Here is a 23,607-nt window from a genome sequence, read left to right on the forward strand (position 1 = left end):
CAAGGGGCAGCACGGTGAAAAACTTATTTATTTTTTTATCACCATGTTATTCCTTCATCAAAAACATACCTGGAGTCTTACTTTGTTTTGTTTATGCACATTTGAGACATCCATGAATCTCCCGAGGTAGCACTGGAAGTGCAAAAGGGATTGATTTCACCATGCGCCTCATTTTCCACGCAACAACTTGAGAAACTTTCATTTCAATTAAAAAATATAACAAAAGACAGAATAAGGAGCTCGTCAAGCTTTATTAGTAGAACATGCACAAATGAATTGTGTGCAATGTATAATTAAATTTAAACTGTTTAATTTAGGAATGTGCATAGTGAGTGAATAAAATATTCAGAGATGTCAAGCACAGAGTCAGTGATAGGTAATCCTGTTCATTTTGAACACCAAAGAATTCACAACTAAATTAAAATAACCTTGACAATAGATATCTAACATGAAAAACCTCTGAGACATGAGGCCCACACTCTTGTCATCTTTGGAATCTTATATAACATTTTGCAGATTTTTTTTTTTACAGTCCCTCAAAAAAAGCTGTCCTTTTGCATGTGCATGTTTTTCTACAACTGAAGTTGGAATCAGATGTCCAAAAAAGACAAAAAATAATAATAAGCAGCCAGAACATACAGCAGTGATCGCATTTTAATCCTAACTTGCTCCTCCACCCTTCTCCAGCACATCTGTCGGGCCATTTTTCTCTCCCTTTAGGCCTGTAAAATCTGACTTGTTTGTTGGGTTCAAACTATGCTTGTGCCCTGTGTGCAGGTTGAGGTGTTCTTGCAGCCAACCCTTTTGGATGAACGTTTCATGGCACAGTGGACATCTGAAGGGCTTGACGTCAGGGTGAACGTGTATGTGCCGGGTCAGTTTTCTCTTCTGGGAAAAGCCCTCCCCACAGACCAAACAGGAATACTGTCTGTGTTCCTTCAGGTGGCCCATGTAGTTCTCAAGGTGCTGGAAGATTTTGTCACACTTCCTGCACAGGTATGGTCTCTCAACTAGGATGCTGTGTGAAGCCTCTAGTAGTACATCCTCGCCAGGCTTTGTGGAGTGTGCCTCGGAGAGGTTAGATATTTTTGAATCTATCAGGCCTCCACCATGTTCCAGTTGAGCTTTGTGTGAATTATCTTGTTTTTCTTCATGTCCTACTTGTTTGTGTTGTTTTTGGGAGATGTCCACCAGCTTTACGTGATCTGCAGCACTTCTAATCTCTAAAGCTGGGAATGAAATGAGGTCTTGAAAGACTTCATCCTTGAGCGCTGCTGTGGGGTTTTTCACACCTTGCTCTGACTTCAAGGTGTCAAGCTCAAATTTTTGATCCTCTGTTGACTCCAATTTAGGTTTCACAAACTTCATGTCTTCTGTAGTCACATTAGTCTTTTCATTATCCACCTTAGATTCTTGGCTGACCCCATCCATTGCCTGACCAATAGCCACTCCTTCTTCCTTTGTCTTATCTTCCTGGATGCTGGTGCTGGGCTGGGCCACATCCTTTTCCCTCCGATTTTCAAAACTGGAACATAGCCAGCTTCTCTCTGGCTGCTGGTTTTCAGTTTCCTTGGAGCAACTTGCAGATTTATTGGAAAACATAAGGGGTTTAAGGAACTGCATCACAGCTTGACTGCATTTCTCTACCACCTCGCTCATCTGGAGGATGCTGGCTGCGCTCAGGTAACTGACCAGTTCTGCCAAAGGTACCTGAATAGCAAAAAAAAGGAAAAACCAAATATTAATTGCATACCATTATCAATTCTGGTGAGATTATCTGTCTCTGATAAAGAAAAGCCTTTAACAGCCAAAGGAAGCCTCTATGTTTCACCAAGCAGATGGTACGGTCAATAAACAATAATAGGAGAACATCAGGTATGACCGCTTTCCCTTTTCCTGTTGAAAAAAAGCCTTGGGGATGGTGTGTTGAAGACACTTAAAACACTGTTACAAGATCTCGAATACAAAATATCTTTATCATATCAGGATGACCAACTCACATTGACTCTTAAGCATGGCGGTGGAGGGAGTATGGTTTGGGCTGGAGGACTTTTTCGTTGTGCAACTTGCAGTAACTGAATCAAACACACCATTCAATGAAATCAAAGTGGACAAACAAGCAGTGGCACAATGTTGTTTGAAAGGGAGTTTGTCAAAGTTCTTCTACATCAAAACCGCAGACTGATAAAGTCAGGCCTATAGAAGCTGCTACTTCTAAAGGCGCTTCTACAAATGTGACATTGTTTTTTTTTTCCATGACTGCATATCTGCTGACCGAGTACTGCACCTCGAGGAGTCCAGTGTAGCAGGACAGCAGCAGCGTCTTCGCCACTCTCGCACTGGAAACTGCAGCCACACTCATCTCTGCCTGGTCTTCATGGAGCAGGAACTGATCACGGAAGAAATCAGAGGATGCTGCAAGCACCACCCTGTGGCCGTGAAAGTGGACAGACTGGTCCGCAGAGGTGTTTGGGCTTCCTAGGACGAGCGTGATGTCACAGAACCGATGGTCTTCTCTTAGAGCATTCATCTTATGCAGGACGGAGTTCCCATGGGCAGGCAGACTGAAGTACAGAGTGTCACAGGAGCTTGACATGATGATCTTCCGTTATCTAGAGTGAATAGATAGACCACAATTTTACTTTTTAAAGACACTGTTGTGAGTCAAAATTATTTCTTTCAAATGTTTTGTATCAGTCATGGTTGAAAAGCTAACATTGATTCAACATGTAAGTCACCAGTCACTGTTTGTATTATTTAAATATCAAGGCTCCAACATGGATTTAATGATTCAGCCATACCATATTTCAATGTTGATTCACTCCTATTTTACTGTCTTGGTAGGTTTGCAATCGCTTGCAATAGTGTAATACATGTTCATAAAGCAATTATAAGAATTTTATTTTAAAAAAGAATTGAAAACCATGTATTAAACTCTTTCTTCCCCACAACTATGCAACACTTTGTTATAGATTATTGCACAAAAAATACTTTTGCAAAAGTAGTAGTTAAAAGCTATTTTAAGTGTGTGTAATTAACTTTCAGTTACAGTTATGGTTCATATAAAAGGCAAAATACAATTATCAAGAACAGATTTAAAGAAGCAGCCCCACCTTGTTCTGCAGGGTAATCCAGGTATAGTAAACAAAACGACGCTTCTTCAACTTTATTGGTAGAAAAAGGAACTAAATGACTTTTTTCAAATTTTATGCACTTGAGAAAATAATAACTGGAAATAGTTCCTGCATGCCGGAGGAAAAAAATAATCTCCCATCTCTGAGGAGTCTGCCTGACTCTGCGATCCATCTGCTCTGTACTGCAGACTCAAGAGATTCTGATCGACTCTGAAATCCTTAACTCTTTCAGTGCTTTGAGTAGGCCACAGCCAACTCTTCTGGACCTGCAGGAGAAGGCGTGAAATACCCAAAATGAACCACATGGTGGTGGTATTGCTCAGCAATAAACTTATCACATACACTCATTCGCTTCAGACTGCAACTCAAAAAGTTGAGTTGAAACTGGAGCCACACTCCTCTCTACTATGGTCTTCATGGAGCAGGAACTGATCCTGGAGGATTTTGGTTTCACCCTGTGGCTGTGGGCAGACAGAGCTGCTTGGGGTCCAAAGGATGAGTAAGATGTCATGAGTTCATTTTGTGATAAAGTTCCTACGACCATGCAGAGTGAAGTCAGAGGCCAAATTTTTGAAGTCACTGATAAAAACAGTTGGCTTTAGAGAAAGGTTTCAGATCTGCATATGCTTTGGTTTTGGATGTTCTCGTCACAAACAAGTTCTTTTTGATAACTGATTCTCCTCCCTGCTCATCTTTACTTTCTGTCTTATCTGGTTGGAGATGTTCCCTTGTTGATTTGCAGTGGCTTTATTACTAGTTTCTACCTTAGTCACACAACAGGTCTTAGTTTTCAGTAAGGATTCATTTTTCTGTTTTTGCAAGTTCACTGAGTCTTTGTAGTTGCCCCAGCTTGTCAGTTGACGGTTAGTTTGACCTTTGGTGAATTCTGAAAAAAAATCTCCCTTACAAAACTTCAGGTTTTGCCCCATCAGCTTAGATAACAAATTAGTTCTCTGTTCCTTCTTCTTGCACTCAAGTCCCCTTTTGGCCTGTTAGAAACGAGATCAGCACAGCATTCTTTTACGAACACCTGAACAAACCTGATCTTTTGTCAATTTCTTTTTAATTCATGTGAATTCTTTAGCAAAGTCGGCGCAAAGTATCTGTGGTAAACATCAAAATGTACTTCAACTTCCTGTCATAATATGTTTGAAATTAGTTAGAGGATGTGGGTCTATATGTGTCATACGAACAGAAGCAGGGGATTCAGCCACCAAATGTTGTACATCTGGACCATTTACAAACTAGACTGAAAAGACCTGGGGCAATTTTTGAACACACCTGAACTCCAATAACTTTTTGATATATTATTTTAATCTTTTTGTAAGTTGCCACTGATAAATCATTTCAGACAAAGTAAGAAGCAGAGTTAACCCTCAGACATGAAAATGTCTTGATCATTTAAAAGATTGGGAATATTCTTACAAAAAGTCCTGTTATGGACTCATTAGATATTCAAACATCAAGCATAAGATATGAGTGCTTTATTTCAGAAAAAAAAATTGCAAACAAGTAACAGAAGCAAAACTGATGGTGGACAATGTCCAAACATTGAATCTGAGAGAAACTGTTCTCCCAAAAAGTATAAATCATTAGTGAACTGCTCTCTGCTCAAGATAAGAGAACTTTATATTCACCCTGAAATTTTGACTCAGCTTGTCAGTACCAAATATATAAACGTTTATGTGATAACAGTAAAAGAAAGGAGCAACCGAGGCAGTGTGGGAGTAACCTGCAGAGATTATTGTGGAGGGACAGAGTTTGAACAGTTCATTCAGACACACAGACCTGACTTTTAATTATTCATCAAAAATGCATGATTGTCAAGCATATGATGTGATGATCATGTCTAAAGTTACCACATTTACAGGCGCTGAAATTTTATTTGGTCCATTGTGTGGAAACTGAGGAACATTTTGAACCTTTCAAATGAACTTGTGAGAACCGCGGATGATTTTTTTTCCTGAACGTTTCTCAAGCGTCACATAACCTAAAAGAATGGTTATCAAAACGTATTAATATGCGTCAGAATTTTATGACTTTTATGAGATCTACACTTAGCGGCCACTTTATTTGGTATGCCTTGTCAGAACCGGTTGGTCACCCTGCTGCCTGCAGAGCTGCCTTGATTCTTAGTGGCATAAAAGATCAAATATATCAAAAGCACAAAGATTTTGGTCTATATTGGCTTCCTGGCATTATAGCTGTAGATTTGCCAGCTTGCACATCCATTGTCTTAAGGTTACTCATGTCCCAATCTTCAATATTGCAGATTTAAGTATTGCAGATGGTTGCTAAGACTGGGTTGCGCTTCCTCTCCACTGTTATCACATGCTTTCTGAAAACGAGGGTGAACAGTTTGATGCAAGTGTGTGGACTTTCTCAGACAGAGTACTTTTAACCAGTGGGAACAACACAATAAGAACGTCTTATGGTTAATCTTGTTGATGTCATACAGTGGGGCTGCTTCTCTTCAGCAGGGACAGGGAAGCTGATCAAAGTTGATGGGAAGATGGATGGAAATAAATGTTACAGGGCAACTGTGGAAGCAAACCTGCTGGACGCTGCAAAGCACCTGAGACCGGGATGGAGGTTGAGGTTCACCTTCCTGCAGGACAACAACTAGAGATACAACAAAAGGTTTAGATTAGATATGCACAATATATGGAATCATAATCATCAATGATTGTAGTATAAATGTTTACAATAGGGTGTTTGTAAAGGACTCCATGGAGGCTGTATTTGCAAAGTTATATTTCAAGTGAAGCACATTGATATTTTGCGTATGTACCTGTCTACCTGGACAGCTTAGCCAAGGCTAGAAGAGAGTAGGGGACTTGTCTGTGAGTTAGGTATTGAACATGTTTTCCATTGCTTTTTTGTGTAAAGCAGGAAACAGGAAGTTGGCACAGCATACTTGTTGCTAAGATATGAGACTGATGTGCTTTGAGGGGTTCTACACTCCTACCCTGGAAACTAAATGGTTACCAACATTTTAAATGGTTAAGGGACGGCAGAGGTTGTATCTAAGGGTGCACTCACACTGCAGCCTCAAGTGACCCAATTCCGATTTTTTGACTTAATGCGACCTGTATCCGATCTTTTCATGGCAGTGTGAACATCACAGGTCAGATTCTTTTTCGAATGTGACCCATATCCGATTCAAATGCGACCTAACGTTCAGGTCGCATTCATCCGAACTGAACGTCACTGATTCTCAACACATCTCACTCTTCTGCGTCCTGATACGCGCAACCGGGAAGAAAAACAACAAACATGATGGACTATATGAGGATTAAGTTGTTAATCTGTTGCTCCGGTCAGACAACAACTTCAAATATGTAAGCTATACTCCACCGTTAGCAAGCATGTTTACTTCTGCTGAGCACTGAGAACACTGAGAACGCTGACGCTATCGCGTCCTCTAGTGAGCATGCGGGAGACTTTCAGGTCGTTTGCCCGTTCACACTGCAGAACACATACAGGTCGCATTTACTGGCGGTGTGAACGCCCCGGCAAAAAAAATCGGAATTGTCAAAAAATCGGAATTGGGTCACTTCAGGCTGCAGTGTGAACGCAGCCTAAGAATGTCATCATAAATTCATATCTTCCTAAAATCGTACATTCTTCATCTAGGAGACATTTGAATTCCAGACCAAAATAAAACAGAGAGCATATGGCAAAACCTCTCTTAAAAATGTCAAATCTGACAGAGTTTTAGGTATTCTGCAATGAAAATTTGAAAAATAAATTTAATAAATAAATTTAAAAAATCAGTCTCGAGATGGGAAGAATAGGGTTTCTAAAAAGTGCTGACTCAAGACCTGGAGAAAACACACACCGCACTTTTCAGATTTGTGTTGGTGCAAGCTTGTGAAAACTATGTATAATTTTCCTTTCATTTTCTGATACTTTTACTTGTGTAATATTTTCTTAAGTAATGCTAAATAGTAGCTACTCTTCCCCTATCTAGTTACTTAACTGAACATTTTAATTTAGCGTAAACCACACACCCACAGTGTCATGGAGATTTCTTGTAAACACACAAACTTGTTAATGGTATTTCCTATCTGCTGAGTGGCATTTGGAGCACTAGCAGAACACATAAAAGTTCTCTTGGCACCGGTGGTTGTTCAAACACACTTATGTCTTCAAACTGAATTCAAAAGTTTTATGCTGGGAAAAAGTGAGCTTTGAAAATGTATCCTTGTCTCTTCATTTGAATTCTGTGAAAATTTTATCTATACTTATTTTCGGAGGTGGTAGGAAATTAATTACATTTACTTGAGTAATATTTTTGATTACATTGTCATTTTAGAAGTAGCCTATACTTTTTTTATTTTTACTATGTTGTCATGGATATAATAATGTTCTAACCAAACCTACACCACACGTTTACATGCAAGAGGGACTTCTTACTGTGACATTTTTGAATGTTATTTTCTATCTGCTTCGCCATTTGGAGGTCAGGTGAACATACAGTAAACAGTGTGTACTATATTTATAAAAGAAAGTTACTCAAGTACCCGAGTGTATACTCCACATGAGTACAGTTATCGGCAAACTCCATCAACCTTAGGATTAAAAAAGCGCTTATTGTGATCAAATAAAAAGCTGGTTTGTTGTCCGAGGATAAATTAGAATGCGAGGCATTTAGTTGACTGTGGATTAAACGTACCAAGAAGCAGAAGATGAAAACAACTCGCTTGACCTGGCATCCTGCTCCGCCCAAACCATCCTCGTCATAGCGCAGTCGGTTTCCCCACTGACGGACGGAGTCAGAGCAGTAGAAAGGAGTAACTATCAGAGGTTGTACGCTTGGGTTCATGTCATTTTGTTGTTGTTTCTTACTTCAACGAACGCAGCAAGTCGTAATAAAAACACCTTCCGCCGAGTGAACAAGGTGGAGAAAGAAATGCGGGGAGCGACAGAATGGCAGCCGGGGACAAATTAACGGAGCGGCTGTCGACGACTGGAAATTGTAGCATAGCTAGCTAATGCGGAGCCGACTTCTGGACTTCACGCCGACCTGAGTTCATTTGCGGGGAACTCAGAGCAGCAACACATTGCAACAAGCTGGGTAAGAGTTTGGTCGTAATATTGCATGTGTTACGCTGTAACCATCTTTCTTCACCGATTGCTTATTGGCTTCTCAGTTAAGGTATAAAAACGCTGTTTTGTTGTTGTTTCTGGTGACGTGTTACTTGATTGTCCGTTTTGCGGGTGAAAATGTTGGCAGACTAATTAGATAAGCTTCAACAACTGAAGAGAGAATTGTAAAACACTTAATTTTCTGGTGGACTGTATTGTTCAAGGTCATACGATCGTCATATGATCATCCTTCAGGGTAAAAAAAACTAATCCATAATACTTACTCAGACATAACTTGAGTTCCTGAGGTCGTGTTATAATTTGCACAAGTAGCAGGTACATTTGCAAAATGTCTAATAAAGCATGTCCAAACAAACGATTGACTCTGATCGAACTAGACAGCTGCAGAGTTTTAAAAACCGAACCTCGCTAATAATTATGTCCGTGAATTTACATTGAAAGCTGAGAAATGTTTTAATCCCCTAAAATACCAAAAAAAAAAAAAAGGCTGATGTATTTATTTGAGATATTGTCATGAAACGTCTAGCAGATTTGTTGAATGTTTATCTTTTTTTTTAGTAGTGGTTGGAACAGCCAAATAATACACAGTGCATGTTTTTTACTGTTAAATATTGTACTTTTAAGTTGAAAAACTGTGACAGAGCAATATGCACGCATTGATATCAGTTGTGTAGACATGTACTACACACTTTTTGCTTTACTGCTAGAAAACATTTGGTGTAATATGTAATGCAAACAACTGCTTGGTCAAAAACTGTTGTGGTAATATGCTCTGACATCATAAGTCTGAAAGCAAGGAAAGTAGTGTGTTTCTCTATAGCAGCTTAAAAAGTCCCTGCAGCGAACAGCTCAGTTGTTTTGTATCGTTATATTTGTTCTTTTCCAAATATAAATGAAGTTTAATGTGCATTCATCACTTATACATCTCATTTTATGCCCTTTATATGTTGTTGGAAATTCCCAAATGAGACTTTTTTTTATAACTTTTAAAATCTCCTGTCCTGTCATTTCACTTACTTTTTGGATTTCAGTGGTTGACTTCATAACCTCTTCCTCCTGTGTGATGTCTCGTTGGTTCTTATCTTGGTTTTGGTATTAAAAATTGTTAGGTCTATATATTTGGACACTCGCAGGCTTACCAGATTTCTGTTTACCTAAACATTTCAATCATACTTATATAATGGGCCTGGGTTTAACGCTCAGTCTCTCCTGGTATCCACATTCAAAATTGGATGAAAGGTTTAGGAGTTTCAGCTCCTTAACATGTGCCATCTTCTTTTTAAAGCTCCAAATGTAATTGAACAATTGACTCAAAGGCTTTTTAATGAGTAGGTGTGGGCAGTTCCTTCGCCATGCCATTATCAATTAAGTTGATTAGAGGCCTGGAGTTGATTTCAGGTGTAGTGTTTGCATTTCGAAGATTTTGCAGTAAACAGACAACATGATGACAAAGGAGCTCTACATGCAGGTGAAACAAACATTGTTTGCTAAGCTGCAAGAACAACAACAAAAACATATTTGAGAAATTGCTGCAACACTAGAAGTGGAAAAATTCAACGTCTGGCACATCCTGATAAAGAAAGAAAGCACTGAATGATTATCCATGTTGTCCTTTGAGGACAACATGGATAATCGCAGAATCATTTCCAGACACCTCTGTCACAACAGCCGACCAGATGAGCAAAACCCTTTAGGAGGGAGGCATACCAATATCCAAGTCGACCATAAAAAGAAGACTGCATGAAAGCAAACAGAGGGTTCACATCACGGTGCAAGCCACTCATCACCCTCAAGAATAAAATAAGCAAAATCGGATTTTGCCAAAAACATCTAAAAAAGTTAGCACTGCTCTGGAAGAACTGTCTTTGGACAGATGAAACCAAGATCAACCTCTACCTAAATGATGGCAAGAAAAAAGTATGAAGAAGGCAGAGAGAAGCTTCTGATGAAAAGCGTGCCACATCATTTGTAAAATATGGCAGAAGCAGAGTGATGACTTGGGTCTTTACGGCTGTCAGTGGCGTTGAGACACTAGTGATAATGATTATAGGACAGAAACAGTCGATTGAGTTCTGAGGTGTTCAAATCCAGTTAAATGTAGTCAAACAGATTGATGTGTTGTGTTTATGGCGTTTCGTAATGCAAATGGACAATGACCTAAAACATTCAGCCAAAGCAACCAAAAAGTAATCCAAGTCTAAAAATTTGCTCATAAAACAAATTGTAAAAAAAAAAAGTGTGAAATGGCCCCTTGGTAGGTGTGAGTTGATGCATAGTCAGTGCAAAACATCCTGAGGAAATCAGATGTCTGTACCAACGATGCAAAGGGATGAAAAACCATGAAATGATCAAAACTGCAAAATAAAAAAAATGATAAAGGAATTAAGTGGCTGATTTAATAATAGAGTTGTTTGGGTGTCAGTGAACGATTATTGTGCTAAATGATTAACAAAGTCAGTAAACTGGGGGAATGTGATGATGTTCAGATGGTGTATTAGCAAGGAGATGATCTCTGGAGTTTTGTTATTGTCTGATTTTTTTTTAGCTATTAAAAGCATTTATAAAATTAGTTGCAACACAGGCAAAACCTATTTAATCTCCATTTAACAGAAAACATCTCAGTTTCGTCAGCTTTGCTTTTCGGGTCTTCCATCGACTCCCTCTTAAATAATTTGCCTTGTGGTACATACTTTTGAGTTTGTCCTAAATGTTCTGCTTGTAGTCATGCTGAAAGTCGTTGAAATATTAATCGTTATAATATATCAGCTTCTTCAGTTCTATGTGGACAAAAAAAATACATCCAACATAACAGCTGTTTTTCATCTTTGGTCATCTCAGCATGTTGTTTGTCAGTTTTATGCCGTTCTGTTTGCATTCTCAGCATTTCTGTGGTCATTCTGGTTGAGCCTTTGCTACTAATTTCCCCAAGTCTAGAGATATGGAGATATTCTCATTCAATCTCAATAATGGCTTGGGAGGCCTTCAAGAGAACATTGCAAGCATATCAGGGACACATATCAGTGTCCCAGAAGAAGGATCACAGAGAGTTCATATGTTTTCATCTGGTAAAGGGATTATCCATTTGCAGAAGAAGACCTTATAGAAATGCGCTCTTCTTTTCCCATTTGAACTAAAACTGTGCAAAAGACATGCATCTTATGATTTAATATTTTATTTTCAAAGAATCTTACTTTTTTGTTAAGTCTTTAAGCCGCTTCGAAAAACTTCTTTGCTCTTCTAATAACATAATTGACAGTACCAGACATTTGAAGCGAAAGCCTGAGTCACATTGCTAAACAATGCTCTTATTTGACTGGAGTGATGTTTTATGTAGATGATTAATTTCAGAAGTTGGCTCGTCAATTTCTCTTCAGAACAAACTGTTTCCAGTTCAGATGTCCTGAGAATGTCTCTTTATTCAGTTTTTTTGTGTTAAAGCTTTAAAGTTTGCAACGTTTGAATCAGTCTTGACAGATAACGCTAATATGGACTCTTATTCTGACTCTATATCCTGTTAGAGGAACCTCTCGGAGGATACAGTAAGTTTACATTCGTCACATCAAACTGTGCTAGAGTTATTTTTTCTCCAGCAACATATGTGCTTTTCTGATTCTGGTGTAGCGTTTCACTTGCATGTAGGCAGGGTTGATTCATTTGACAAAGAGACTTCAGTTTTCATTCTGGGTTTTACTGGAAGAAAACAATTGGTGACAGACATGTTTGAGGGGAAAGTACATTCTTGGTGCATCTAAAATCATGTCTTACAGTTTTATTCAGGTCAGAAGAGCGAACTGCTCTGTCAGCTGGTATAGTTACAAAAAAATGGTGTTGGCAGGTTTAAAATGGAACAAGAAGAAACGACAAAGTCTTGCCTGAAAGATGTTCAATTATTGTCATGTAATGCGATTAAAAAACTCCTGTTTGGTAATGTTGAACAGCTTGTCCGACATTGCCAGGAGAGAGTGAAAAATCCATATCAAATAATTTCCAAATTAACTTAATTGGTTTTTGATCAAAGTATTTCAAAAAGCTGATTTTCTATTATGTTTTGTTTTAACTTTTAACAGAGCAATACTTTCACTTTGATATAAAACCGTAGTAAGCAGTGTGTGAAAACAAGTATGAACACGTGCAGGAAAAGGAAACTCCTGCACACCCGCCTTACTTTCATGGCTTTATTCTGTGGTTTGTTCTGTACGTTATTCATTGATGATGTCATGTGAAAGGTTTTGCCAAAGTTCCTCAGGTGTGACGATTAGGGTGTTTTTGTTTGCCAAGCGGCAAATATCCCCAGCACCTTTGTCGAAGATGTGTATGTGCTGAAAGAAAATAATGCATACAGTACGGGAAAAGGCAAGAAATTAAAATAAATAGGAAAAGAAATAATTATTTTATTTAAATATTTGTTCATAATAAAATCAGCATCTCTACAATTTTTCTCATAGAGCAAGCTTTTAGCTGCTTAAAAGGATTCCCAATAGCTGCAGTATGATTTTCATCCTCACACCTGAATACTGTTTGCGCAGCTCTGTTTTGATTGTTTTGTAAGAAAGTGTTTCTAAAGCATTTTAAAGTTATGTTGCACTTTTTGGCCAATTGGAGTGTTTAATTTAAAATGTGGACTACTATGCAGATGGACATAGTTAATAAATAAGACTGTTGTGTTTTTTTTTTTAATAAGATGCGGACAAAAAAAAATAGTCTTAGAATGAAAATGTCACCAAGTGTTTTGTCTTTTCGCATATTTTTCATATTAAAAAGTAACCCATATCTTGTTTTTGCCTCTGAAAGGAGACAAAATAGAAAAAATAACAACAACAAAAATAAGTCAATTGTGTGAGAATGTAATCATTTATGTATGCTCCAATCTTCTGAAATATGAGAGGAGAAGGCCAGCTGCTTTCCTGTTGCCAAATGGACATTCGAGGCAAAACCTGAACTGTAGAGAAGGTGGATATTCATTTGTCAAATCAGTAACAAATCAATGTAACATTTCAATTATGACAAATAAGAACATCTAAGATAAATTTAGATTTAGTTACAGCTGCAGTTCATGCTTGTGTCAGTTGATCAGATTCAGTATAAGTGTTATAAAGATTGGTAGTGTTAGTTACAACCAGACGCGATCGAATGTTTTGCAAATGATTGCTGCAGCACTTGTTTGAAAATCACCTCATCTTCTATATGCTTCTTTTATATTATGAGCACAGTTTTAATGAGTGAGTTTTTCTTTCTTTCTTTTTTTTTTTTTACTTAATTAACCCGTTGGCATTTGGGATAAATGAGTCCATGATGTATTAATAACTAAGTTTATATGCACAACAATTTTCTGTCTACTGACCTTTGCAAACATTTTACTTTACCTCAATTTATGTTGCTTAAAATATCTCGTTAAGCGCTGATTGCTTAATTACTTTTGGTGTCATTTGCGTTCACAAACAGCCTCAATTACAGCCGAACCACTTGTGGTTGGTGCTATATCAAAATGGCTATTTGTTGATATCACCAAGGTAGGCTGGATCTAATTTATGCACAGTGGATCTAATTTATGCACAGTTCAGTCTTAATTTCGTCTTTACATATATTTAACTTTCTTTGAAGCATTTTTTTTTGTTAAACTTAGATTTTACATTTTTAGTTTTTTCCTGTACTAAGCTTATAAAATGTTTTTCTGATTTTTTTGTTGTCTCTACAGACTGAAACAAGTGAAAGGTTTAGTTTACATGGATCAGAAGTGGCAAAAACAGATTTTTCGATATTTTACCTGCTGTTGTCAAACAGGTTGGATCAAAAGAAATGCTGAACGGATGATTGATGTATCTTTTAAAGAAATCAAAATCACTGTTGCTTAAAGAATATGTGCAGGCGAACCACACACTAGGAATGCTTGGGAACTTGTAAACCTTCTAAAACAAATATACGGTTGCATAAGCAAAGAAGGTGAGCAGTACCAGTAAAAGGCAATGTGAACTTTAGACAACATTCCTGAGAGTGACCAGATTCTACTTCTATTTACTTTAGCTTAAATGATCTATCCTGTCATTTGGTTGCAGAACAACTGATTCAACTGATATTCAACTGATAGCACACTGCAATGTGTGTGTTCATTAGAGATTAGAGTTTATTAGAGATGTGCCGATCAGGTTTTTTCCTGCCGATACCGATCTCCGATACCAATCACATTATTTTTTTTATCATGAGCACTACCGGTTACATTATGTGGAAAAAGGAACCATGAATTCACCTTAATTTAGACAAAACCTGGTTTTTAATAACTTTTTCCAAGAAGAAAACTAAACAAAGCAGGCATTGTGCAAATTGTACTGCTATTGGTAATACTATCTTTAACAGACTGATAACATATGAAGGCTCTGAAGAGGCTAAATAATGCAAGGAGCCAAAATAAAACCTCTCAACATTGCCAAAAAAATTCAAGTATAAAACTTAACATTCAAAGGCAAATACAGGATCCATTACAATAAACAATCCAGAGTTACTGAATGAAAACTTCCTAATAGCATGGCGGCTAGCTGATTACTGCTAGTTTAAAGTGGCTGTTTCTGACTGAGCGGAATAATTGTGCAGAGCAGGGAGGAGATCGATTATTTTTTTAGAGATTATCTGTCTCATGTTAGGACAGCGAAAGTTTTAATATGTATGTAAAATGTATTTTTTTAAGTTAGATGCTGCAGCTTTAAGCAAAGGTTCGGTGTGAGAGTCACTACCAGATGGAGCAGAAGCGGCGCTCCGTCTGTGAAACTACTACCTGTGAAACTACTACCTGTAGTTCGTAGCGGCGGTTCAGCAGCGAGAACAGAACCACATCGCAGCTCGAAGACTTAAATAATTTTGCGGGTTATTTGTTTAGCTTTCTGACTGTCATGCTAATCCAGGTGAGTGTTTGTAGCTGTGCGCTGCTTTACCTGCTATCTGATCGTCTTTTTTACTGCAGTGAACCTCGATGTAGCGAAACTCCGTCAAGTATGGTTTTGTTTTTATGCCATATTAGATTCGTTGTGTTGATGCATTTTGACCTGCTTCACCCCACGTGCTTCAATTTAACGCCGCAACACACAAACTTCCCCATTCACTCGGTGCCTTATAGTTCCACATCGCTTAGGATTTGTTGCTGTGCGCTTGCGCAGTGTGAAGGAAAGAGGAGACCAGCTGCAAAGGCAGGCTGCAAAATGAGATGCAGGTGATCGGTTTGTGTGATCGGCAACAAGAGACCGTGATCGGCGATCACTGATCATACACTTTTTCACGGAAATTGGCCGATTATGATCGGTGGCCGATCGATCGGCACACCTCTAGTGTTTATGTTATGTGTCTGCGGTTAGTGACTAGCTATGACATAGACAAGAACATGACTGGGGAAATGGGAAGTTTTATTTAGTATGTTTTATTTAGTATTTTAAGGGTAAGACATCCAATATCTACATTTTGCTATATTTTCAGAGATTTTTATCTCCGAAAATAGAATGTTCCTCACCACATACTGAGGCAAGTTTCACTTTTAGAACGAATATTTAATCCTAGAATAAGCGATCTGCTCTTTACTAATCAAAATTATGTATTTGGTTGTAAGGTGGGCTACATTTGGTATGATTTGACATCTTGAGATTTTGTACTCATTGATCTTCTATAACAAATAAGACTTGTGGTTACGACGGTGCAGATAGCGCAGCTGGTTTGAGGTGAGGACTGTGAACATTTTTGAGACGGGTTGTTTTGCACAGCTTCTCTGTAGCATACAGATGGTGTAGCTTAAATGATCTAAGCTACACTCTCCCCTACTCTCCCCTACTGCTGACTCCTCCTTCTGTTTTTATATCAGTCTTTGAAGGGGATTTCCCTTTCGAAGCGACACAGGCTGAGTTCAAAGGTGTTGATGTTTCTAACTGACTGGAGGTTTAATGAGGAGATGAAAAAGCATTATTTGAATCGTTATCATTATTTTACATAGTTTTCCTTGGTTGCTGCTGTTGACAAGTGTTGCTGTTGGAGTTTTCTAATAAGTCACTTGAGAAGGTTTTTGGCCTTTTCAGCTGTGAGTCAGTGTGAACCGTCTTTGCCAGCTCTTCCCTTATGGACACCAGAACCTTGCAAGTTTTTCTCAGAAAAGCACAAAGGTACTTTCCTGTCAGGACCATGCCTCATTTTTCTGAGGGGTTGCTGTTTTCTACTTTGCCAAACCTCTAGAATGTGTTTTTTTATGCAGTCTTTGCAAGTTACATCATAGAATTAAATGATTTTGTCAGCATAAATCAATGAGGTCAACTGATTCATTGCTGGCATTTTGCCCTGTGGGTTTCTACAAATTAAAAAAAAAAAGAAAAAAAAAGTCCATTGAAGTCTTTAGAGTGCTCAGCAGTCGCTGTAGAATCTTATCTGAGGTCCTGATGCTGGGCTCTCTACCCGTCAACTTCAGTGTTTTATATATTGTTTGGATTTGATTTTTGGCATACTGAATGTATGGCCAGCTTGAGAAGATACAGGGTACAAACTGCAAAGTATCGGAAAAACATGCAGTTTTGCTAGAATTGTTCAATATTTCAATAATTTCTGTGTTTTACCTCACATTTTCACCACTTGTCTCATATTTTTTCCAATGTCCGCAACACTCTTCTGAGCTTTACTGTCAAGACCACAAAAATCTCAATTAGGTGCACCACAGAAATGGCCAAAAATATTCTTGTCATGCAGAGCGGGAAAAAAAAATGAATGCACTTAAATATAGTAACTTATCAAGTACTGAATCCAAGATGTTCAAGCTGCAGTCTTTGATATATTTTGCACATATCATCGGACATACACACGAACTGGACCAGAAGTTTTGGTCGGATCAACCACTTAGATTCCTTTGTGGTGAAGTGAAATAGTGATAATATTGTCATAGCTGATGTATAATCAATACCCCTAAATAAGTTAAAATTTAGAAAAAATTTTTTTTGAAACTTTGAACCTATAATATGGATATTGATGATTGTTTTATTTGCTTTTTGTCTGGTAATATGTGTTTTAGCTCCTATGCACACAGAAACCAGTTAGCCGTCCATTTAAGGCAAAAAAACAACAACAAAACAATAAAAACAACCACTGACTAAATTAGTTATCAGAAAATTACCATACCTTGCTATGTTTTACTGGTCTAAAAATGAATTCGTTGGGGTTAAAAGAAAAATCTCCAGCTGGTCAACTGTATATAAAAGAGAGATTCCCATAAAAAACCTGGAAATGTACCAAAAAGGTTTTTGTATGGGAAAAACGGCAAAAGGAATGTAATGGCAGGAATGCAATAGCCGATGAAGCCTTCTGAGAAGATTCCATTCTTTGTTTACCATTTGGTCAATGTTTTTTTTATGAAGATGGTTTAAAAAAAAGCTTTCATATTCTAAAGAGAATACAATTTACTATGCAGACCAGGGCACAGATGAATTCATGTGTGTACACAAAACATATGCATAAGCCTTTTTCTGCGTATCAAATAATGTTTATTAGAGGAGCGTGAGCTGAAAAGTTTTATACCTTACAGAATCTGCTTGACTTAGTGTGCAGAGCGTTGTAGAGTATTTCAATTTCTACAACATGATGATATTGCTGGTCGATCTTAACAATAAAACTTTAGGCCAAGAGCTAGTTAGAAATATATCTATTTTTTTCTGTTTATAGTGGTTATAATCTCAATGTTTTCCACATTCACTATCTGTATTTGAAAAACAGCCTCCAAGTTTTATTTGAAATGAGCGACTTTGTCATGATACTTGCCTGTGTGACCCATTTTGGGGACCGTGCATTGACCCAGAGCTGCTGAAGCTGGAACTGTGCACCTCTGTCAGTGGCTACGCTGTGCTTTTGTTTTCTGTCTTGTTTTAACCTGACCCAGTTTGAAACCGCTATTGAGTCATTTGTTCAGAACATATAATTTCTTTTATTTTTTTAAATGTTTTCCTGTTTGGTAGAATTTGTTGCATTTGTACTTCTACTTATACTAACATCCTGCATGAAAACCTCATAAAATAGTCAAATGATGTTGTTCTGTCATCTTTATCTAGCTTTTGCTTAATCCAGCATCAATGCACGTAATTTGCATTGCAGTGCTCCATCAGAATTAAGGGATAAAGACTGAAGGTTTGTCAAAGTTATTGCAGTTCTCCAAGGAACAGCATTGTAACTTTAAAGGAAGCGCAACATGTTTTTGATTGAATTGTCCAGTTCATGTCAGTTGAATAAGAGGCACTTGTAGCTGCCAGTGGACCGGAGTGATGATAAGCAGTAAAATGTGACTGAACTGATATCCATAAGCCAAACAAGCATGACTGATAACACACATCTGACTCCCTGTCTGCAGGCTTGGTGATAAACGTTTTGGGTGTGTAAACAGTAACAAAAATGATGAGTGAACTGTCTTTTTTCTTTTTTCATTCTTCTCTATAGGCTTGTTTTAAGTTTCCAACCATGCAACCTCAGCAATGTCAGTGTAACCTAAAATAGAGGATTTAAAAATATTTAGCACTGCTGTCCCTTACAAAAGCTTTCAGACTCTTAACATTTTGTCATATGACAGCCATAAACTTGGACCTATTTCATTGGAAATGATCTGATAAACTTATTGTAGAGTATAATTGAAGAAAAACAACATATGGTTTTCAAAACTGTTTTACATATTAAAATTATAATAAGTGAGGCATATAATTGCATTAATGTCATTCAGTTAATATAGAACCACCTATTGCTGTAGTTATAGCAGCAAATCTTTCTGGGTTTGTCTACCAGATTTACACAACAGACTTTTCATTTTTTTGTCCGTGGAAAATAGCTCAAGCTCAGTCACTTATGTTCAATATGTTCTTTGAAATATTTGCTTTGCTGTATAATTATTTAAACCTACATTTTTATGTTGGGAAATCAAGATAAAACCAAGATTGCGATTTTTCTGCAAAGGAGTTGTGTGACATTTTTAACTAAATTGCCCAGCAGTGAGCCAAAAGCTAACTCAACTGCACAAATAGACACATCTTCAGGAACCGCTGCCTTCACTCACTTATTTTTTGACTTATTTCTCCTTTTGTTGCAGTTTTTCAGTAAAGAGCACATGGCCTTTATTCTGCTGACAGACATGGACCCTCTTTCTTCCAACCCGACAACAGTTGACAGCTTATCCACGGACCCTGACCCCAAGCAGGAAATAAAGGCAGTTACTTTAACTCTTCACCTTTACCACCTGGGAAAGACTGAAGGACGGGGCACCTGCTCAGACGACACCCTCACATTTCCACCGGGAGAGTATGTAGCAGAGGAACTGTGCATCACTGCTGCCAAAGCTTGTGGTGAGTCACATTAGCATTTCAGTTCTCAGATTTAGCCTATACTACTGCCGTTTTTTTTTAGCTATTTGTTGTTTAGGTCTTTACTTAGCAAATCTTTTAATGGTTTTTGCACAAAAAAAATTATCGATATCGCAAATAGGAAACGCTTATATAATGATATGTTTTTCAGCCATATCGTCCAGCCCTAACACAAACTAGTACTGACAACATATTAGTCAGTACTAGTTTCTGTTTTCTTGCAAGTGAACTCTGGTATGTTTTGGTCAGTGGGAAATGCAAACGAACTGTGCTGTGAACCAAAGCTGGCTGCTTGCCTGCTCCTAATACTGGGCAGCTTCTTGCGATGAAGCCATTAGGTATGAACTCCAAAGAGAAATTTAAATTCTGCAGTCATTTTCTGTTGCTCCATTGCTTGTTTATGTTGTGAACAAGCTGGCTAATGGAAATGAGTTTCCAGCTAATGAGAAACAAACTTACTGAAGATGACTCCTAAAGAGCAGTAGGATGATGCATCTCTTAGGTTCTGTGCCAACTCCTTGCTGAATTTCTTTATTCTTGCCTCTTCATCTGCTATTTATAGTTTTTACTTGTTACACTTGTTGTCTTCCACTGATATTAACTGTCTCATTGTGGTATGTGCAAGCAGAGGATGCTTAATTGGATAAGAAAAGCAAGTAGTCAAAATCCAAAAGAAAACTTTGGAAACATTCTGAAGCAGCTGAGCTTTTGCCTAGCAGCGAACTCCTCCCTCATGCCTTTCCATCTCTGCTCCTTCAGACTAGCAGCAGCAGCAATTAGCGAACACCTGGTGGAACTGTGCATCTGCTGAGCTTATCATATGACCTACTTCTCAGTCCGATGCGCCTAAGAAGTGTTGTAAACGTCATAATGAGAAACATTGTTGTGATGAGATGCTGAAGGTGAAGTGTCAGAAAGAGTATTATCTTCTTAAAGAGACAGAGGCCCAATTTCAAGGTATCAAATTATGAAGTTTTACGTTGCATTTTATATATTCAACATAGTTGTAACAACTGAAGGTAACATAGTTACTTAATATTGCAATAAGGGTGCACTATAATACCATACCTTTAGCCAAAAAAATCTAAATGACAACCTTCAAATAATAACATGGTCTTAAGGTCTTCATGTTTTTTTTGTCATGTATGTACATCTCTGCCTCAGTTTGTCCAGTTCAGTCTATCAGCCAGTCTATAAATATGACCAGTATAGTGTTGGCTATAGGTGTCCTTTGAGCACAAATGTCAGTAACTAAAGACTGTGTATGAATAAAGAATGACACACATGCGCTGCACCCTTGTGGTAATGGACAGATTCCACAGGCAGTCAGCAGGGCATACTAAGATACTGGATACTAACGTATAATTTCTGGAGTAAAATTATGGTAAAAAGCCCAAACAGGTGGAGCTTTTGGTCCGATTTCAGGGTATTTTGGTTCTTAAAAGAAAATGTATCAAGATGACAAGTCTTTTTGTTTTACTACACTAAGAAAAAGTGATTTATTTTATTTTTTTACAACTTTTCCTCATAATCATTTACAGACAAAGTTTGCTAGACAGTTAGAAACAAGGGAAGTACTACATGCAAATCTGTGGGAGTCAGGGTAGTGATGCTGCTGTTACAGTGGTTGGTCCGTTAAGGACACATCTGGAAAAAATAAAACTCTTTTGCTTCGCTTTAATGCTTTTCTGTTTTACTCTTGGGTTGGTGGCAAGTAGAAGTTCTTAAAAAAAAAAGCATTTCCCTGCAGCCAACTGCATCTTGCATTGCTGAAAAGTCTTGATTTTGCTTTTAGCATTTAGACAATTTTCTCTTTGTAATTTAATGGAAAAAGCTTTTCTGTTTTTCATAGAAAACAAAAAAAATATGATATGTATCATTTCCAGAAATCCACAACAAATCAAATAGGTACTTTGGTATTATATTTATTGAACTCAGTCTGCTTTCTCATCTCATCTTGTTTGTTTTTTTTTTTTTTAGATGACTCATACGTGGAAGTGTTCTGTTTTTGACCTGCTTCTTACCCGTATTTCTTCATCCACAATCTCTTGCTCCATTTTCTTTGACTTCATAAATAAATTATGCCTCTTGCTCTTCCTCGCGTTTATCCTCTAATTTTTCCCTCCGTCACTCTTGAATTCCTCTCCAGCTCAGTCTGGTGTTTATTTCCACGTAGGCCTGTCACAATAACAAATTCTGCCGAGCGATTAATTGTCTAAAAAATTATTGCGATAAACGATAATATTGTTTTGAGACCTTTTGACACTGATTTAATGGAAATGACTAATAATGCATGCTATTTCCTGCCATAGATAGATACACTTTATTTTCAAAAGAACACATAACACTGGAACTAATAAACTAAATAAACAAAACAACCAAAAACAAAAATAAAATGGATTCTCTGTCTCCATTAACAAAAAACGTACTTGAATCAAAACTAAACAACATAAAGCCAAAGTGGAAATAAATACTGCATTCAACCAAAAGAGTCTGTATACTATATTGCCCTTCAGTAATCACGAGATTTAAATAGAGAAGATGGGCACATCCGACTACCTGATGCAGTAGTTCATACTACACTATTTTTTGCCCATAATTTCCCCTTATAACAATCTTAGATCATTGGCCGATCCAAGATTGTCGCTGGTGATTTCGTAACCGATCATCCTGCAGTGTGTGGTGGGTTACGGTAGATCGTAATGGCCACTCCGATCTAAATCAGGGATTTCCCCTGACTGGAAGCGTCGATGCAGCCCGTTGAATGTGACAGGTAGCCAATCAGAAAGCACGKATTCTCCTCTGTGCTTTCTGAGGGRAAATTACRGAGGGRAATCCCAAACAGCTGACACAGCGCAACACGAAGTCCAGCGGACATTGGAGGTGATATGTGGAAACAACATTAATATTTATTCAACATTTTGTGCAAAAGAAATGACATGGGGAGGAGTTGGAGCCAAATTGCTACCGCAGTTGATAAACCCCGTAAGTTTTCAGCTGTTCTTCACTAACGTGACATAAATAGTGATTCTTGAGAATAGGGAGAAAATGGGTTTTAATTTTCCCATATATTTTTTATTATTATTTCTCAACCTTTTGTATGCAAATATGACAAATAATGTTTTGGAAATGTAAAAATGCTAAGGTACAGGCTCCCAGTTGCAACATTTTTTTAAAAATTACATTTTTAATCGACCTGACCCAGAACTTTGTCATCACAATCTGACAAAAATAAATATAAAATGATTTTTAAAGTACCCTATTAGTGATATTTTTACTCATTTTACAGACAAATGCTTCTCAAGAAACAAAATAAATATTATTTAAAACAAAAAACAGCAAAAAGTCCGTCTGACGGAGTTGACACTGCATGACGGAGTTGGCACAGAACTGAAGGTGGTGACAAACTAGGGAGTAAAATGAAAAACGTGATACATGTGAAGTAATGCAATTTATGTAAAATACATTAAAATGAATAAATTGCACATTTAAGTGAAATTTGACAACAATTTCAATGAAAGAGTCACAAAAACTCTGATGGAGTTGATATCTGACGGAGTTGACAAAATGCCAAACTACCTCAATTTATATGATGTTAAATTGAGGTAAGTCCCAGCTCGGAGGCGAGAGGGGGCCGGCCGGTCCTCCGGGGCCGGTCGGGGCCTGCCCCACTCCGGTGTGGCAGACCTGAGCCCCCCCTCTCCCTCCGTCCCTCCCTCCCGGTTCTCTCACCCTTCATCAGGTTCATCAGGTCCATGAAATATTTACATTATACCAAAATTAAGCTTTTATTTCACACAATTTCATCAAAGTTTTGTAAATTGTCAGTTATGGTGTTGACACATCATGGTTGTGACAAACAACAGGATTAAAAAGAAGAAAAAACTAAAGATTAACATAAGCTAACCAGAGCTAACTAACCCTCTAGCAAAGGAAGAGAAAGGAAGAGGTCACGGGGCCCTCAGAAGTTCTGGTGCCCCCCAATAATGCCTGATTTTTTTTTACATTCTTTT

At 37.8% G+C, this 23,607-nt stretch overlaps 2 protein-coding genes across 3 annotated transcripts in view; one reads left to right on the top strand and one right to left on the bottom strand.

Moving 5' to 3' along the window:
* Positions 1–232: 232 nt before the first annotated feature.
* On the bottom strand, positions 233–7,898 carry LOC103473643 (zinc finger and BTB domain-containing protein 26). 2 transcript variants are annotated; one of them, XM_017307935.1, is made up of 5 exons: positions 7,813–7,898; positions 5,689–5,756; positions 2,288–2,612; positions 2,001–2,075; positions 233–1,710 (listed from the first exon to the last, which is right to left on the bottom strand). In XM_017307935.1, the coding sequence occupies exons 3-5, from the start codon at positions 2,594–2,596 to the stop codon at positions 661–663; spliced, it is 1,434 nt and encodes a 477-aa protein (XP_017163424.1). In that variant the 5' UTR covers positions 2,597–2,612; positions 5,689–5,756; positions 7,813–7,898; the 3' UTR covers positions 233–660. The 2 variants fall into 2 exon arrangements, with proteins under 2 accessions (XP_017163424.1, XP_017163425.1); XM_017307936.1 differs by lacking the exon at positions 2,001–2,075.
* Positions 7,899–7,916: 18 nt separating this feature from the next.
* jak2a (Janus kinase 2a) overlaps positions 7,917–23,607 on the top strand; it is a 34,677-nt gene continuing 18,986 nt past the window's right edge. Inside the window, exons 1-2 of the mRNA XM_008424029.2 lie at positions 7,917–8,214; positions 19,324–19,576. Of these exons, the coding sequence (XP_008422251.1) occupies positions 19,342–19,576 (235 nt within the window). The 5' untranslated portion in view covers positions 7,917–8,214; positions 19,324–19,341. The remainder of the gene's footprint in view (positions 8,215–19,323; positions 19,577–23,607) is intronic.

Source organism: Poecilia reticulata, linkage group LG12, assembly GCF_000633615.1.
Source record: "Poecilia reticulata strain Guanapo linkage group LG12, Guppy_female_1.0+MT, whole genome shotgun sequence".
NCBI lineage: Eukaryota > Metazoa > Chordata > Actinopteri > Cyprinodontiformes > Poeciliidae > Poecilia > Poecilia reticulata.

Excerpts from the sequence above, each read along its gene's own strand:
- LOC103473643 (XM_017307935.1), bottom strand. The coding sequence starts at position 2,596 with ATGTCAAGCTCCTGTGACACTCTGTACTTCAGTCTGCCTGCCCATGGG. Across the intron at positions 2,076-2,287 it reads GCTACACTGGACTCCTCGAG|TTACTGCAAGTTGCACAACG; the intron begins GTGCAGTACTCG and ends TGTTTGATTCAG. Across the intron at positions 1,711-2,000 it reads CGCCATGCTTAAGAGTCAAT|GTACCTTTGGCAGAACTGGT; the intron begins GTGAGTTGGTCA and ends TTTGCTATTCAG.